The sequence below is a fragment of the Crocodylus siamensis genome, chromosome 7 (assembly GCF_052110815.1).
Source record: "Crocodylus siamensis isolate JL-2025a chromosome 7, ASM5211081v1, whole genome shotgun sequence".
In the NCBI taxonomy this organism is placed as follows: domain Eukaryota; kingdom Metazoa; phylum Chordata; order Crocodylia; family Crocodylidae; genus Crocodylus; species Crocodylus siamensis.
The window spans coordinates 21,915,616-21,934,628 of NC_143401.1; the positions used below are offsets into that span (position 1 = coordinate 21,915,616).

Genomic DNA, 19,013 nt, shown 5'->3' on the forward strand with positions numbered 1-19,013 from the left:
TAAAATAGACTCACCTACTCCATCCTCTTCAGATGTTCCAGAGGCATGAACCCTTGCTTTCCAGATATCTGAAACAGAAAAGATTGGGCACATCACAATATGTAAAACAATGTACTGTATTTAGCTAGTGACCATATGTACCTGGTAATATCATGCTTGCTTGAAAATCCTAACAGGATCATGCCAGGATATTACTAGTGACTAACTGATGTCAGATGACAAAATTTAAGAAATGTATCTAGGCCTTTGTAGAACAGATGTGTTATTGGAAGGCTATTTAATGGGAGAATTCTGAAGAATCTTGAATGAAACAACATTTTTTTTCAATTTGTTTTATCATTGAAAATGTAAGCTGGAATAAGCAAATCGAGAATATTTTTTTAAGTAGTTCCACTCAGAATCATAGCAGCAACAAACCCGTGCTGGCTGTCCCTTAGAATGTTAGCCTGGGCCAGTCCCTCAAGGATGGCCTCCTTAATAAACTTTTCTAAGATCTTCCCCAGGATAGAAGTCAGGCTGATGGGCCTATAGTTAGCCAGATCCACTTTCCTCCCTTTCTTGAAGATAGGCACCACATTGGCTTTCTTCCAGTCTTCGGGCACTACACCAGAGCGCCAGGAGTTCTCAAAGATCCATGCCAGGGGCTTGGCTATGATGCTCGCCAGCTCCTTGAGTACCCTGGGGTGTAGATTGTCAGGGCTGGCTGACTTGAAGGTATCCAGCCTCTCAAGGTGTTCCTTCATGAGGTCAACATTGAAGGAGGGCAGGGGAATCTCCCTCATTTGGACCTGCCTGTCCCGCAGAGGGGATGGGTGTTCCATGGGACTGATGAAAGACTGGCACAAAGTACCCATTTAATAGGTTAGTTTTTTCCTGGGCATCAGTTGTCAGTTGTCCCATCTGGTTCAGCAGGGGTCCAATGTTGCCCTTGCTTTTCCTCTGGCTCCCCACATATCTGAAAAAGGACTTTTTATTGTCCCTGATGCTCGAAGCTAGTTGGAGTTCAGTTGAAGCCTTGGCTTTCCTGGTTTGCTCCCTGCAGGACTGGACCAGTGCAGAATATTCCTCCTTAGAGTTGAATCCCATCCTCCATTCTTTGTTGGCCTTTCTTTTTAGCCTCAGGAGGTCTGCTAGATCCCTGGAGACCTCCTGAGGCTAAAAAGAAAGGCCTACAAAGAATGGAGGATGGGATTCACCTCTGAGATGGAATAGAATTAGCTTGTGCACTGAGGATCGTTCTCTTGAGGAGCAACCACTCTTCATGACAAGACTCTTGAGCTTGTCAAAGTTAGCTTTCCTGAAGTCAAGGACTTCTGTGTTGCTGACTGACTTGCCAGCTTTATGGTGGATGGTGAATCTGATTAGCTTGTGGTCGCTGTCACCCAACTTCCCATCGATCACTAGGTCATGGATTAGGTCATCCCCAGTAGCCAGTACCAGGATGAGCAGTGCTTTACCTCTCATTGGCCTGTAGACTTCTTGAGCCAGGTAGAGGTCATCAGTGCACAATAGGAAGCTTTGTGAGCACTTGGATTTTGCTGAGTGATCCTTTTCTTTACAGGCAAAAACTCAAAAACCTACTTGTTTTTAAATTGAAGCTGACTTTTCACATCATCGCGTTACTCCAGGAGATAGAGCCTTCAAAAAAGCAGGCATTGCAGAATTTTGTTTTGCTCCTCTTCAGCTGTTTTTATGTGAGTGACACTTTTCACATGAATATTTGTAGAAGGTGCATTCTAACACCATAGAGAAATTTTGATAAGAGCAAACTTTACAAAAGTGGCCCCATTATTGCTGCTGTGAACCTTATATTTCAATTAAAGTCAGTGTGAACTTTGGCAGTTCCAGCACCATATCAGAAATGTCTGACATGCAGGATGAATGGCAAGACACTAGCTTTTACTTCCCTTGGTTACTTGACCATTACTCAATCACTTAAATATTGTGTGTTCAGTCAGGCTTCAAAAAGCTTGAGACAGGTTTGAAATTCATAGGACTGTAAGACAAATAGATTTTAGCTTCTTTTTTATTTTCCTGCTTGATTTTCACTCTTTAGGGTTTGCATTTTCAAACTTTTCTCTATCACCAGCTGGAGGAGCTCCAGGCCACAGTCCAGAGACTGCGTGCCATCAGGGACTGTGAGCAGGAGATAGACTCCTACTGCCAGGCCCTTCTCCCCCTGGAGCCACTGGGGAGAGCTCTGTCTCCCTCCGCGACTAAGGAGGACTCTGGGACCTCCCGCTCTGCCCAGTCAGGGGCATGGACCAAAGTAGTCAAGGGCCCCAAGGCCCGCCGCACCAAGGCCCCTGCCCCGCCGGAGCTTAGCAACAGGTTCGCACCTCTTGCACCCCAGCAGAGCCCACGCAGTTGCCAGCGCCCGCAGGCAACCCAGGCTCGACCACAGCTACTGGCCCCGCTCTCCCCAAGACAAAGCAAAAGGTGTTTGTTGTGGGAGACTCCATCCTGCGGGGCACTGAGGGGGCAATCTGCCGCCCCGACCCCTTAGCCCGGGAAGTCTGCTGCTTCCCGGGGGCCCGCATCCTAGACATTGCAGAGAGGATCCCGCAGCTCCTCCGCCCCACAGACCACTACCCCATGCTCCTTATTCATGTGGGCACCAATGACACGGCTCGGAGCACCCCCAGCCAGGTCATGAGGCGCTACAGGGAGTTGGGAGCAGGGCTTAGGGGTCTGGGAGCTCAGGTGGTGTTTTCATCGATCCTCCCAGTCTCGGGCTATGGGCTGAGGAGGGAGAGGAGGATCCATGCGGTGAACCAAAGACTGCGGCGCTGGTGTTATTGGGAAGGCTTTGGCTTCCATGACCACAGCCCACTCTTTGGAGAGAGTGGCAGCGAGCTGCTGGGAAGAGATGGCCTCCACCTCTCTCCCCTGGGGAGGAGGCTCTTCTCAGCCAGGCTGGCTGACCTGCTCCACCAGGCTTTAAACTAAGCCCACTGGGGGATGGGGGGACTACTGCCCCTGCTGGCCCGCTGAACGGCCCTTGCAAAGCCAGCTGGCCAAGGCACTTAAAGGGGCACTTAAGGGAGCCCACCCCTGCCCTAGCCCTGGCAAAATCTGTTGGCAAGGCAAGAGCCCCCAAGGGCACACTTGCCTGCCTGTACACTAATGCCAGGAGCCTGGGCAACAAGCAGGACGAGCTCGTCCTCCTGCTCAGTGCAAAGAAATATGATGTCATTGGGATAACGGAGACCTGGTGGGACTCCACCCATGACTGGACCACGGGTATAGAGGGCTATACCCTATACAGGAGAGATCGTATTGACAAAAGGGGTGGGGGTGTAGCTCTCTATGTGAAGGAAAGCTACATGTCCCTGCAAGCTGATGCTGGCGACCGGCATGGACAGCTAGAGACCCTCTGGGTAAAAATTCGTGGGGAATTCGGCACAGGGGACACAACGGTGGGAGTCTATTACAGATCTCCCACTCAAAGTCCCGAGCTTGACCAGGAGTTCGCCCGGGAACTGACTGAGGCCGCTTGCTCCAGGACCTTGGTTGTCATGGGTGACTTCAATTACCCGGACATCTCGTGGGAAGATCACTCAGCTAAATCTGAGCAGGCGCAAAGCTTTCTCTCGTGCGTGGATGACCTCTACCTGACTCAAGAAGTCTATGGGCCAATGAGAGGCAAAGCGCTGCTTGACCTGGTACTGGCTAGGGGGGACGACCTAATCGGCGACCTAGTGATTGATGGGAAGTTGGGTGACAGCGACCACGAGCTGATCACCTTCACCATCCGCCGTAAAGCTGGCAAGTCAGTCAGCAACACAGAAGTCCTTGACTTCAGAAAAGCCGACTTTGACAAGCTCAAGAGGCTAGTCGGTCAGGCCCTCAGGGACCATGACCCCAGGGAGATGGGAGTTCAAGAAGAGTGGTTGCTTCTCAAGGAAGCGATCCTCAGTGCACAAGCTAAATCTATTCCAACACGGAGGAAAGGCAGCAAGAAGGCACAGCAGCCCCCCTGGCTCTCTAGAGACCTAGAGGACCTACTGTGGCTAAAAAGGAAAGCCTACAAAGGATGGAGGATGGGATTCACCTCCAAGGAGGATTACTCCGCGCTGGTCCGGTCCTGCAGGGACCAAACCAGGAAAGCCAAGGCTGCAACTGAACTCCAACTAGCTTCAGGCATCAAGGACAACAAAAAGTCCTTTTTCAGATATGTGGGGAGCCAGAGGAAAAGCAAGGGCAATGTTGGACCCCTGCTAAACCAGATGGGGCAACTGACAACTGACGCCCAGGAAAAAGCCAACCTATTAAATAGGTACTTTGCGTCAGTCTTTCATCAGTCACATGGGATGCCCATGCCTGCTACGGGACAGGGAAATCCGGGTGAGGGGGATCCCCTACCCTCCATCAATGCTGACCTCGTGAAGGAACACCTTGAGAAGCTGGATACCTTCAAGTCAGCTGGCCCTGACAACCTGCACCCCAGGGTACTCAAGGAGCTGGCCAGCGTCATAGCCCAGCCCCTGGCACGGATCTTTGAAAACTCCTGGTGCTCTGGTGTAGTGCCCGAAGACTGGAAGAAGGCCAATGTGGTGCCGATCTTTAAGAAAGGGAGGAGAGTGGATCCGGCTAACTACAGGCCCATTAGCCTGACTTCTATCCTGGGGAAGATCTTAGAAAAGTTTATTAAGGAGGCCATCCTTGAGGGACTGGCCCAGGCTAACATTCTAAGGGATAGCCAGCACGGGTTTGTTGCGGGTAGGTCTTGTTTGACCAATCTCATTTCCTTCTATGACCAGGTGACCTATCACCTGGACAAGGGAGAAGAGATTGATGTCATATATCTTGACTTCAGAAAAGCTTTTGATCTGGTATCCCATGATCACCTCTTGGCCAAACTGCCCAGTTGTGGCCTTGGCTCCACCACGATCCGCTGGCTGGGAAATTGGCTTCGTGGTCGAACCCAGAGGGTTGTAATTGATGGCAGCCACTCATCATGGTGCCCTGTGACCAGTGGGGTCCCTCAAGGCTCTGTCCTGGGACCCATACTGTTCAACATCTTCATTAATGATGTGGACATTGGAGTTAGGAGCGGACTGGCCAAGTTCGCCGATGACACCAAACTTTGGGGCAAAGCATCCACTCCAGAAGATAGGCGGGTGATCCAGGCTGACCTGGACAAGCTCAGCAAATGGGCAGACGAGAACCTGATGGTGTTTAACACCGAAAAATGCAAGGTTCTCCACCTTGGGAGGAAAAACCTGCAGCACCCTTATAGGCTTGGCAGTGCTACGTTGGTTAGCACTACAGAAGAAAAAGACTTGGGGGTCATCATTGACCAGAAGATGAACATGAGCCTGCAATGCGATGCTGCAGCTAGTAAAGCGACCAAAATGCTGGCGTGCATCCATAGATGCTTCTCGAGCAAATCCCGGGACGTCATTCTCCCCTTGTACTCGGCCTTGGTGAGGCCACAGCTGGAGTACTGCGTCCAGTTTTGGGCTCCACAATTCAAAAAGGATGTGGAGAAGCTTGAGAGAGTCCAGAGGAGAGCCACGTGCATGATCAGCGGTCAGGAAAACAGATCTTACTATGACAGGCTGAGAGCCATGGGACTCTTTAGCCTGGAAAACCGCAGGCTCAGGAGTGATCTGATGGCCACCTATAAGTTTATCAGGGGTGACCACCAGGATCTGGGGGAACGTTTGTTCACCAGAGCGCCCCAAGGGATGACAAGGTCGAACGGTCACAAACTCCTGCAAGACCGTTTCAGGCTGGACATAAGGAAGAATTTCTTTACTGTCCGAGCCCCCAAGGTCTGGAACAGTCTGCCAGCGGAGGTGGTTCAAGCACCTACATTGAACACCTTCAAGAGTAAATTGGATGCTTATCTTGCTGGGATCCTATGACCCCAGCTGACTTCCTGCCCTTTGGGCAGGGGGCTGGACTCGATGATCTCCCGAGGTCCCTTCCAGCCCTAATGTCTATGAAATCTATGAAATCTATGAAGCAATTTGACTGGAAGCTTACTTTAAAAAATAATAATATTCCTCTAGTAATCATATAACTCCAGGGCCTCACGGTTTAAGAAAAAACACCAAGAATAGCATGGTAAGGACTGGGTGAGTCTATATTAATACTTGGGCCCTATCTTCAAGGTCACCCTAATTTAGTGTCAGTCATGTAAATTACTCTTCCATGTCTATAAGCAACCTGCACAGCTTCTGTCCATATCATGGTTCTTGTTTCTTGAGCAGAGCCCTTCTGGATATAAGTCTGTGAACCCCTCTGTACTTGGCATTAATTGTTGGCAGTAGAGAAGAAACATGAGGTACAGACGAGCTGAAAGTCAAGAACAGGAAATTACTGGTTTGCTGATAAGCTGATTTCCTGTGCTTGTGGCTTGCAACATCAGGCTGAATTACAGATGCACTTCAGGCTGGTGTTGGCTGTAAGTGGCTTAACTTCATGCTCTGAAGTGCAACAGAGCTCCCGATGTCTGGCCAGTGGGATCAAGCTGAGGAGTTTACATTATGGATGGTTGGTACACTGTAGGATATAAGGACAACCCTAATTAGCAGCATCAGAGTAAAAAAGGATAAAATGAAAAAGGATGTTTAAAACTGCATGAGGGGTGTGGAAAGCTCAACTGTTTGGTTGCCAAATTAAAAACTAATCAAAATCTCCCTGCTTCTGCATGTGAATTTCATTTTATTATAAATTATAAAAATCTTTCTTTCCATCCACCCACTTAACTATTCTTTCTGCTCATATGAAGAATGTTTTAAATTCAAATATAATAGAAGTAATATTGTATTACTTTTATTATCCTAATCATCATAATACATAGACTTTAATGTGTGCTTTCTAATGGAATTAAACCAGTGACAGATTATGTGTTTTATGGCAGAAATAATATTTTACATGGAATATTTAATGTAAGTTGGTTTAATATATTGAGATTTAATTATTGGTTTCTTTTTAAAGAGGGAGGGAGACCTCTGAAACCCCATAGGAACTGGGGCAATGTTTTCAATTCATAGTCTTCAATATGGATTTGATTAAGATTTAATAACAGTTATTAGATGCTGTTTAAATACCAACTGCTTATGAGTCTGTGTGCATGTGCATGTGTGTTGAAGTTAAACACGAATGGGATGAAGGTGACCAAATTAGAAATCATGCATGACTCATCTGTTCACTAACAAATTACAGATGCAAACTAGATTAAACCATTTATAAACATAGATGAGGGTTTAGACATGCCTACAAATTTAGGGGAAGTCATAATTCAAATCCAGTCTCAAGGTTGAACCCCATTTCTATACTGAGCCCAATTCAAATCTCTATTCAGAATTTACAAATGAAAGTGCAATACACAGAAAACAGAATCATAGATAAGTGCATCATATATTGAACTGCTACCATAAGAAACAGCTTGGTTCTGCATATCAAGATACAGAGGAATTCAGTGGCTGTGTGGTGCAGTCTGTGAATAGCTAAAAGTCTACTCAATTTGCAATTTCTTGGATTTTGTGGAAACCCTGAAATCCAGGATAGTCCATAAAATCAACTTTAGAAACTCAACGAAATTAAAATGTTGTGGTCCTTGCTCCTGTGGTCCAGTCTCACAGCCCACTGAGGGGGATGGCACACAGTGGTGGGGAGGCACAAAGTGGTGGGGAGGTATGAAGGGCAGTAGACAAGATGGCAGGTGCCCCCTCATTCCTCCTCCCATGTCACAGCCTCTCCACCAATCAGCACCAAAGGGTGGGGCTGGCAGAACATACCCAGGAAATATCCACAAAATTTGTTCTTTATGTTATGACCAACCCATGAAAATTGCTTAGTCTCACTGTGATTTAAGTAGGTCCCTGGGTACAGCACTGGTCCTTGAGAAACTACCAGTAGTTTATTTCTCATACCTCCATCTTGAAAAACTGAAAAAATAAATTGTGTCAAATTTTCAAGCATCGACTCAATGAATGCCTCATGGCAGGGGATGCTTTGGAGCCTTGCCACCTCCTCCTGTAGTTGTCTTGTCTCTCAGGGAACAGGCAAGAGAACTACAGGAGGAGGTGGCGGCAAAGCTCCAAAGCATCCTCTGCCATGAGGCGTTCATCAATTCGATCCTTGAGGAGACCTCCTGGACTGTGGAGAAAGAAATGCCAGATGCAGCATTAAAGAAGAGAGAGGACATGGGCTCCCAAGAGGGTGGAAGCTGAAGCCTTGTGACTTCCGGTAGTAAGCAGAGATCTTTGCCTCCACCTGCAGTTGTTCAGCTGGAGAACAGATATGCAGCCCTAGCAGCAGAGAGGAAGGAGCATGTTGCATTGGTGGAGGAGGACAGGCCTGGCCTACCAAGGTGGGTAGGATCAAGAAGCAGCAATGAGTGGTGGTGGTGGTAGTTGGAGACTCCCTTCTGCGGGGGACAGAGGGAGCCATCTGCCAACCTGTCCTGTTGTCTCGGGAGGTCGGTTGCTTACTCGAAGCCTGGATCCAAGATGCCACAGAGGGAGTACCGAGGCTCATTTGGCCCTCTGACTACTACCCCGTGCTGTTTCTCCATGCTATGATACTGCCAGGGGAGCCCCTGAGCGTATCAAAAGTGATTACAGGACTCTGGGTGCAAGGGTGAGGGGGTCTGTGACTCAGGCTGTATTCTCATCTATCCTTCTGGTCAAGGGAAAGGGCTTGGGCAGGAGCAGGTACATCCTGCAGAAGAAAACCTGACTGTGCAGGTGGTGTTGCCAGCAGGGATTTGGCTTCTTCGACCATGGGTTGTTGTTCCAAGAAGAAGGATTGCTGGGAAGAGATGGGATCCATCTGATGAAGAAAGGTAAGAGTGTCTTCTCAGACAGGCTCGCTAAGCTAGTGAGGAGGGCTCTAAATGAAGTTTGTTAGGGGGTGGAGACCAAAACTCTGGGGTAAGTGGGGAAGCGGGAGACCTAGAGGAAGAGCAAGTGGGAGGAGCTCTCATACTTTCTGAGAAATCAGGGCAAGAAACTAGTTACCTCAGGTGCCCGTACACAAATGCACAGAGCCTGAGAAACAAGTAGGAAGAACTGGAAGCCCTTGAACAGTCATGGCACTATGATGTGATTGGAATAACAGATTTGGTGGGATAGCTTGCATGGCTGGAGCATTGTCATGAGTACAAGCTGTTCAGGAAGGACAGGCAGGAGAGAAGAGGAAGAGGAGTTGCTCTATATGTAAAAGAGCCATGTGATTGCTCCAGTATAGAACTGGCAATAGGCCTGTTGAGAGTCTCTGGGTTAAGGTTTGAGGGGAGAGCGACAAGGGTGATGTTGTGGCGGGGGTCTGCTATAAACCACCAGACCAGGAGGAAGTGGTGGATGAGGCTGTTTTCAAACAGCTAGAAGTTTCCCAATCACAAGCCCTGGTTCTCATGGGAGACTTCAATCATCCTGACATCTGCTGGGAGGACAATACAACAGTGCACAGACAATCTAGGAAATTTTGGGAGAGTATTGGAGGCAACTTCCAAGTGCGAGTGCTGGAGTGGCCAAGTAGGTGCCATGTTCTTCTTGACCTGGTGCTCACAAACAGGGATGAATTGGTGGGGAATGTAGTAGTGGATGGCAGCGTAAGTAGCAGTGAGCATGAGATCATTGAGTTCAGGACCCTGAGGAAAGGAAGGATAGAGAGCAGCAGAGTAAGGACCCTGGACTTCAGAAAAACAGACTTTGACTCAGGGAACTCCTGGGCAGGATCCCCTGGGAAGCCAGACTGAGGGGGAGAGGAGTCCAGGAAAGCTGGCTGTACTTTAAGGAAGGCTTACTGAAAGTGCAGAAACAAACCATCCTGATGTACAGGAAAACTCATAGAAAACCAGCTTGGCTTAGCAGGGAACTCTTCAGTAAACTAAATCACAAAAGCAGCTTATAAGAAGTGAAAACTTAACGAAATAACTAGTGAAGAATATAAGAGCAATGCTCGGGCATGCAGGGGTGAAGTCAGGAAGGCCAAAGCACTATTGGAGTTGCAGGTAGCAAGGGATGTGAAGGGTAACAAGAAGGGTTTCTAAAATTATGTTGATATTAAGGGGATAATCAGGGAACGTGTGGGTCCCTTACTGAACGGGGGAGGCAAACTTGTGACAGAGGATGCCGAAAAGGCTGAAGTGCATAATGACTTTTTTTGCCTCAGTCTTCACAGGCAAGGGCAGGTTCCAGACTACTGCATTGGGCAGCAAAGTTTGGAGAGGAAGTGAGCAGCCCTCAGTGGTGAAAGAACAGGTTAGGGACAACTTAGAAAAACTGGATGTGTACAAGTTCATGGGGCCAGATGGGATGCACCAGAGGGTGCTGAGGGAGTTGGCTGATGTGATTGCAGACCTATTGGCCATCTTCTTTGAAAACTCATGGCTCAGTTGAATTGTGCTCTCCTGGATAGGATAGAAGCCAGTATGCAGGACTGCAGGTCAGTGAAAATGCAAATGCCTGACCTGCAGTCCTGCATACTGGCGTCTATCCTATCCAGGAGAGCACACTGCAACTGTAGACTCTCCCTCTGCCTGAAGAAGTGTGTTTGTACCTGAAAGCTTGCAAAGAACAATTTTTCCAACTATTTAGGTGGTCTAAGAAAATGTGGTATGACATTTACCCAAAGAACCTTGTCTCCCTGTTTTCACAGTATTTCAGGAACTAACAAGAATATTGGGTTTGCTATGAATATCCCTATTCAAGTGGGAGCACATGTAAGCTTGTTAACTTGCAAGGAATGCAGCTCTCTACAACAGTGGATGCCTCCGTCAGTCCCCAACATCTGCTGAAACAAGGGCAATCGGTATACTGGTTTTGTGATTTCATCAGCTGCAGACCCTCCGTTGTCCCTTCCAGCATCTTGCTTGAATCAGTCCTCCTGAGAATTACACACAGTGCTCCTCGCTTCCCCCTGTGTAAAATGGGGGTGGGTCAATCTGAACTGTCTAATAACAATGGTGTTGTGAGAGTGAATATGCGTAAAGCCCTCTGAGATTCTTGGATGGCATATGCTCATAGTGAAACATGAGTACACATTGTCTGGAGTTGGTCAGAGGGTGCACTTGAATCCTCTGCACAAGATGCATGGGGAGGGAAGAAAGAGGTGTCAGAAGAATTTATACGGGCTATTACTTTTTAATTACACTGTAAACCAAATCCCAAATAGGGGATGCTCTGAAGCCCTCAGCTACCTCACTAGCAGAGGCACGCATGTAGCTAAATTGTGTCTTTAGAACTGTACAGTGCTGTATTCAGGCTACTCACTGCTAGGTGGAAGTCTCAGCAAAATAACAGTACTCCCTGGATAAATATTCCTTCTCCATTTAGCACAGAGATCAACTTTAAAACAGAATGCACATAACATGACTGAGAAATAAACAGCATTAACACAGTCAAGAGATAAGCAGCATGACTTCTCCCTTGATCTTAAATATAAAGTGCAATTAACTAATAGGAAATGAAACACACTTAGTCACTTACGTAAGTGAAGAAGAACAGTTATGTAGACAGGAATCCAGCTTGTCAGTGAGACCATTTTGAGTTTTGGTGACAGAAATTTCACTCAAACTTTCTGATTTCCTTTGAGCATAGAAAAATGAGAGCCAGGCTGGGTCAAATGATTGTAATAGGAAATGGTAGTCACATCCTGAGTTCTTCTGCGTTTGCAAATGCAAGTTCCGTTTTTGGATTAAGTTCAAGAAAGCAGTAACCTCTGTGACTCAACAAGTTACATAGAAATGATGTATTGTAAACAGCTCCAACCCAAATAAGAGTCTTGCGTGTTCAGGCAACAGCAGATGTATAAACACTAACATAGTGAAATGGTCTTTCCATTAATTTTCTGCAAAGTGACATATCTCCCTGCTGCTCCTGTGACCCAAAATGGTTCACTATGATCCAAAAAGGAAGTGCGACCATCCCACTTCTCCCTCTCTGGACCCACCCCTGAGTGCCAGAAAGGCCACTTTGGCAGCTGGAGAAGGGTTATTTTGGCTCACAAAGAATAACAGAATTCTGTCCAGGTGACCACAATAAAACCCCAAGCCAGGTATTGGAAATACTTGAGATGTAGATTTAGTGGATCAGACCTGTTTCTGAAACACTCTGGAATTGTTTGAATTGAGATCCAAAAATCTTATACTATTTAGGGAGATCTGTATATGTGCAGTGGGCACATCACCAAGGCAGCACAGGGCCCTGGGGGGGGGGGGAGGGGAGGCAGGGATGAGGGTTATTTCCCCTTCCTCCAGCAGAAGGGGCAGCAGGGGGCTTATTCTGCTGCAGGGAGTGAGTGCGGTGGCAGTGGCAGGCAAACTTGGCTGCCAGTGGAGGTAGAGGGGAGACTAACCATGCTCCCTGCCCCCCTCTGCCTCGGGAGCCATGGTGCCCTGCTGCTGCAGCAGCGAGAGGGGGAATGTCCAGCAGACCCGACTCAGGTCCCTGCCAGAGGGACAGGGAGGGGGGAATTAAACCTCTCTCTTGCCAGTTCAGTCCAGACTGGCTACTTCCCCCCAAGCACACTTCCCTGCAGTCAAGGGCGCACTCTAGTGCCCCCTCAGCTCCTGGCCTGAAAAACTGCAGGCATGTGCCTGTATCGCCTCAGTCCAGAGAGAACGTTTGTCCTGTTACAAACTGGCTCAACCTAGGCAGGCTAGACTAACCTGCAAATGTTGAATCAGTTCAGGTTCTGGCTTTTTGAATGTCTGTCCCTAGCCTTGGAGGAGGAAAGACTGTGATCACAAACAGCCAGCATGCATTTGCTAACTACAGTAAAAGCTCTGTTATCTAGTGTCCCCTGGGAATGGGGGATGCCGGATAACAAAATACGCTGGTTAATTGAGCGGCCCTGGCTGCCACTTCTCCAGCCGCGTCTGGGGCATCCCTTCGCCCCTCCCATGGCATCACTGCCCCTTCCGCAGCATCACCGACCCTCCTGCAGGCCCTGTGGTTCCCACAGGACAGAGAGGCAAGTCCCGCACATCCCAGTGCAGCCTGTTATGCCCCCAGGCCGTGGGGGCTCAGCAGTGCAGGCTGCTTTAACTTGGGCCGTGGGGGCACGGAGAAACCGGAAGTGCCACGGTGGGTACTACCAGTTTCATTTTTCCTCACAGAGTTAACAGAGCATGCCGGCTTGTAAGGTGCTGGTTACCAGAGAGTTTACTGTACAAATCATATCAAACTATATTTGATCTCTTTTTTCAACAAAATGAGCTGGATGGATAGAGGGAATATAGTGGATATAGTAAATCTTGACTTCATTAAGGATTTTGACACATGACCATCTCATAAATTGGGGAAGTGTAGGATAAACAAAACTACTTCAAGGTAGAAAGACAACTGTCTAAATAGCTAAAAGCAAAGGGCAATTATAAAGGGTTCCATATCAGAACAGCAGGAGTCACTTGCAAGGATCTTTTCTGGGTGTGTTGCTCTTTAATGTGTCTATTAATGATTTGGATGCTACAATAGAGAGCTTCCTGAGAAAATTTGCAGACAACACAAAACTGGGAAGGAGTGCAAGCACACCGAAACATAGGAGTGCAATTTAAAAGGATCTTGATAGGTTGGAAAGCTACGCTAGAGCCAACAAGATGATGTTCAGTAGGGCTGTGTGAAGCTTTGGTTCCTGATTCAATTCAGCAAAGTTTTGGCCCAATTCATAGATTTCATAGATGTTAGGGCTGGAAGGGACCTTGAAAATCATCAAGTCCAGTCCCCTGCCCCAGGGGCAGGAAGTCAGCTGGGGTCATAGGATCCCAGCAAGATAAGCATCCAAGTATTTCTTGAATGAGTCCAGAGTAGGTGCCTGCACCACATCTGGAGGGAGTCTATTCCAGGTCTTGGGGTCTCAGACAATAAAGAATTTTTTTCTTATGTCCAGCCTAAAACAGTCTTGTAGGAATTTATGACTGTTCATCCTTGTTTTTCCTTGAGGCGCTCTGGTGAACAGATATTCTCTCAGATCCTGAGGAATACCCCTTGTGTACTTATAGGCAGCCACTAGATCCCCCCTGAGCCCGTGGTTTTCCAGACTGAAGAGTCTCATGGCTCTCAGCCTCTCTTTGTAAGGCCTATTCTCTTGCCCTCTGATCATGTGCATGGCTCTCCCCTGGACTCTCTCAAGCTTTTTGACATCCTTCTTGAATTGTGGAGCCCAGAATTGGATGCAGTACTCCAGCTGTGGCCTCACCAAGGCCGAGTACAGCAGGAGGATGACATCCTGAGATTTACTTGAGAAGCAACTATAGATGCAAGCCAGGGTTTTGTTTGCTTTACCAGCTATGACATCGCATTGGAGGCTCATGTTCATCTTGTGGTCAGTCATGACCCCTAAGTCTCTTTCAGCAGTGGTGGTAGCCGGCCTCGCACTGCTGAGCCTATAAGTATGCTGTGGGTTTTTTTCCCTGAGGTGGAGTACCTTGCATTTATATGGATTGAATGTCATCAGGTTTATGTCCACCCACTTACTAAACCTATCCAAGTCAGCCTGGATCACTAGCCTGTCCTCAGGTGTGGACGATATGCCCCAAAGTTTAGTGTCATCACTGAACTTAGCCAGTGTGCTTCTGACACCAATTGTCCATTTTTTTTCATGAGGGGTCATGGGACGCCAGATGAAAGGCTTTTTTGAAGTCCAGGTATATGACAAGGTGGCAAAGGCCTGCAGCAAGGCAGCAGCCCTAGATTTCAGGAGGGTGGACTTCAATGAGCTAAGGAGAATAGTCAGGGAAGCACTGAGGTCCTGGAGGGGAGGGGAGTCAGGTGTCCAAGAAGAGTGGTTGCTCCTTAAGGAGACGATCCTCCAAGCCCAAAGTGAGGTAATCCCAACACGGATCAAAGGTGGCAGGAGGGCGAAAAAGCCCCCATGGCTCACCAAAAGCATCTGGGAATGTCTCCTAGCTAAAAGGGAGACATACATCCAATGGAAGGGAGGGACCATCACCAGGGAGGAATATACTGCAGTTGCTTGGGGCTGCAGAGGGGCAGTCAGGAAGGCCAAGGAGGAGATGGAACTAGCTACCCAGATCAAGGACAACAAGAAGTCCTTTTTTAAATACACAGGGGGCAAAAAAAGGGTACTGGATAATGTGGGGCCCCTGGAAGACACACTAGGAAATCTGGTTCTCATACCAGATGACTAAGCTAACCTATTTAACAACTTCTTTGCCTCCATTTTCCTGAGCAGGGACCGGATCAGCCCCCCCACCAGGACCCCCTCAAGCCCAGGGGAGGCACACGTAGGCCAAGGGTCAGTGAGGATCTAGTCAGGGAACTTCTGGATGACTGGATGTATTTAAATCAGCTGGTCTGGACGATTTCCACTCCAGAGTGCTGAAGGAATTGGTTGAGGTCATTGCAGGACCCCTGGCACGGCTTTATGAGCACTCATGGAGGACTGGAACAGGGCCAATGTGGTTCCCATCTTCAAAAAAGGGAGGAAGGAGGACTGAGGAAACTATAGGCCAGTTAGTCTTACCATTATCCTAGGTAAGCTTTTTGAGAGAATTATCCTGGCACATGTCCATGAGGGGCCAGCAGGGGAGGTTATGCTTAGGGGCAACCAACATGGGTTCATTAAAGGCAGGTCCTGTCAGACCAACCTGGTGACCTTCTACGACCAGGTCACCAAATCCTTAGATGTGGGGCTAGCAGTGGACATAGTCTTTCTGGACTTTCGGAAGGCCTTCGATACTGTCTCTCATCCCGTTCTCATTAAAAAACTGGGGGACTGTGGTGTTGACACCTACACAGTCAAATGGGTCGCCAACTGGCTGGAGGGGTGCACCCAGAGAGTGGTGGTGGATGGGTCATTTTCGACCTGGATGGATGTGGGCAGTGGGGTCCCCCAGGGCTTGGTCCTCGGGCCCACACTGTTCAACATCTTCATCAGTGACTTGGACAAGGGGGTAAAAAGCACCTGTTTAAATTTGCTGATGACACTAAGATGGGGGGGATGTGAACACATTAGATGGGAGGAATAGGCTGCAATCTGACCTAGATAGGTTACAGGGGTGGGCGGATGAGAACAGCATGGGTTTCAACACCAACGAGTGCAAGGTGATGCACCTGGGGAGGAAGAAGCAGCACCATACCTACAGGCTGGGGAACTCCCTTCTCATCGGTGCAGAGGCAGAAAAGGATCTTGGAGTCATCATTGATGCCAAGATGAACATGGGCCAGCAGTGTGGGGATGCAGTCAGAAAGGCCAACCGTACCTTGTCATGCATCCACAGATGCATCTCAGGCAGGTCTAGGGAGATGATCCTCTCCCTCTATGCGGCACTGGTCAGGCTGCAGCAGGAGTACTGCATTCAGTTCTGGGCACCGTACTTCAGGAGGGATGTGGACAACATGGAGAGGGTCCAGAGGAGGGCCACCCTCATGATCAGGGCAGCAGGGCAGGCTCTACGAGGACAGGCTCAGGGACCTGAACCTGTTCAGCCTCCACAAGAGAAGGCTGAGGGGGGATCTAGTGGCCTGTTACAAACTAGTCAGAGGGGACCAGCAGGCACTGGGGGAATTCCTGTTCCCCCCAGCACTACCAGGAGTGACAAGAAATAACAGTCACAAGCTGGCAGAGGGTAGATTCAGACTAGACATCAGGAGGCGCTACTCACGGTCAGGGCAGCTGTGATCTGGAACCAACTTCCAAGTGAAGTGGTGCTGGCTCCTACTCTGGGGGTCTTTAAGACAAGGCTAGATGAACACCTTGCTGTGGTCATTTGACCCCAGTACTCTTTCCTGCCAAGGCAGGGGGTCAGACTTAATGATCTGCTCAGATCCCTTCTGACCCTACAAACTATGAAACTATGATATCAATCTCTTCTCCCTTGTCCGGGTGATATGTCACCTGGTCATAGAAGGAGATAGGATTGGTCAGGCAAGACCTACCCATGACAAACCTGTGCTGTGCTGGCTATTCCTCAGGATGTTGCCCTCAGCCAGCTTATTTAGAAGGGTGTCCGTGATAATTTTCTTAAGAATCTTACCAGGGATTGAGTTCAAGCTGATTGGCCTGTAATTCCCGGGATCTACTTTCTGCCCTTTCCTGAAGATGGGTACCACATTGGCCTTCTTTCAGTCTTCAGGTACTTCACTTAAGTGCCACAAATTTTTGAATATTTTTGCCAATGGTTGGGCTATGATACGTGCCAGTTCCTTGAGTACCCTAGGGTGTAATCTGTCAGGACCAGCTGCCTTGGAGGTATCCAGCCTCTCAAGGTGATCCTTTACTAGATCAACACTGATGCTGGGTATAAATACGCCCTCACCCTGGCCATCCCACATCTTGCTAGGCAGGGTGATCCCATTGGACTGATGAAAGACCAATGCTAAGTACCCATTAAGCAGGTTGGCCTTTTCTCGGGTGTCAGTTATCAGCTATCCTGTTTGGTTCAGCAGGGGTCCAATGTTACCCTTGCTTTTTTTCTGACTCCCTACATATCTGAAAAAGGACATTTTGTTGTCCTTGATATGTGAAGCCAGATGGAGCTCAGTTGCAGTCTTGGCTTTCATGATCCACTCCCTGCAGGTATGGGCCAGTGCTGAGTACTCCTCCTTGGTGGTAATTTCAACTTTCCATCCTTTATAAGTCTCTCTTTTGAGGTGTAGGCGGTCCTCAAGTTGTCTGCTGAACCAAAGGGGTTGCTGCGCCCTTTTGCTACTCGTCCTCCAAGATGGGATGGTCATCCCTTGTGCTGTCAGGATCACTCCCTTAAGGAGCAACCACTCCTCTTGGACTCCTCTTCCAGTTGAGTCATGGTCCTTTAGGGCCTCAACAACGAGCCTCCTGAGCTTGTCAAAGTCAGCTTTCCTGAAGTCGAGGACTTCTGTTTTGCTAACTGACTTGCCAGCTTTGCAATGGATAGTAAAGGTGATCAGCTTGTGGTCACTATCACCCAGCTTTCGATTCTTAGGTCACTGACTATGTCATCCCCTTTGGCCAGTACCAGGTCCAACAACGCTTTACCTCTCATCAGCCCACAGACTTCTTGAGTCAGGTAGAGCTTGTCCATGCATGTGAGGAAGCTTTCTGACTGTTCGGATTTGGCTGAGCGCTGTTCCCATGAGATGTCTGGGTAGTTGAAGTCTCCCACAAGAACCATGCACCAAGAGCATGCAGCCTCAGTCAGTTCCCTGGCGAATTCCTGGTCCATCTCTTCGGAGATTTGGTGGTCGAATCTCTGAATTGAATCAGAGGACCCTTTAATCTCTCCAAATTGAATTGGAATCCTCCAAATCAGTTTGGAGAGATTCAGAAAGATTTGGAGATTCGGACATAGACACAGCTTTAAATGTTTTTTCTACATACCTTTAGGTAGCAGGGGCTTGTGAGTGTTACATTGCTGGGGTACATGGAGTGTCCCACAGCAGCATGGGGGATTCCCCAGTGCGCTCAGCAGCAGACCTGGAAGTAGATCAGAAGCACTTCTGGTCCACCTCTGGGTCTGCCGGGCAGCATGCTGGGGGGCCTCCCTGCACCTCCCAGCTCGATGACTGGTGCCTCCTGGTCCACTTCCGGGTTCACTACTGAGCATGTGGAGGGCCCCCCCCCACACTCCTGTGGGATGCTCCATGCACCCCAGCATCACAGTGATCATGAGCCACACCTGCTACCTCAAGGTATATAGAAAAAACTTTAAAGCTGTGTCTATGTCCAAATCACTGATTCTCCAAATCAGCATTTAATCTTCAGATTTGGATACGGCCAAATCGTATCAGGTACAGTGATCCGGATCAATGAATCAAATCACTTACCTGATTCGGGCCAAATCTGAATCCAAATCATATAGGGCCCACTTTGCACACCTCTAACATTCAGTGCTGACAAATGCAAGGTGCTACACCTCAGAAAGAATAATTAAAAATACAAATACCAAGTGGGTGACATGGCAGCACAACAGAGAAAGATCTAGGAGTCTTGTTGGATCACAGACTCAATATAAGGCTGTCATGTGACAAAGATGCAAAAAAAGGAGACTGATGTTTTGGGCTGCATTAATAGGAATATTAGGTACAAAACATGGGAGGTAATAGGGCCTC

General features: G+C 48.3%; 1 protein-coding gene across 3 annotated transcripts in view; it reads right to left on the minus strand.

The window, feature by feature from the left end:
- Positions 1–11,834, minus strand: part of TMEM273 (transmembrane protein 273) — a 42,386-nt gene extending 30,552 nt beyond the window's left edge. For 2 of the 3 annotated variants that reach the window (XM_090058365.1, XM_090058364.1), the window contains exons 1-3: positions 11,451–11,834; positions 6,178–6,513; positions 15–68 (exon numbers count right to left, since the gene is read on the minus strand). In XM_090058365.1, the coding sequence (XP_089914491.1) occupies positions 15–68; positions 6,178–6,292 (169 nt within the window). In that variant the 5' untranslated portion in view covers positions 6,293–6,513; positions 11,451–11,834. The remainder of the gene's footprint in view (positions 1–14; positions 69–6,177; positions 6,514–11,450) is intronic. The other variant, XM_090058366.1, reaches the window with a different exon arrangement.
- Positions 11,835–19,013: the final 7,179 nt, after the last annotated feature.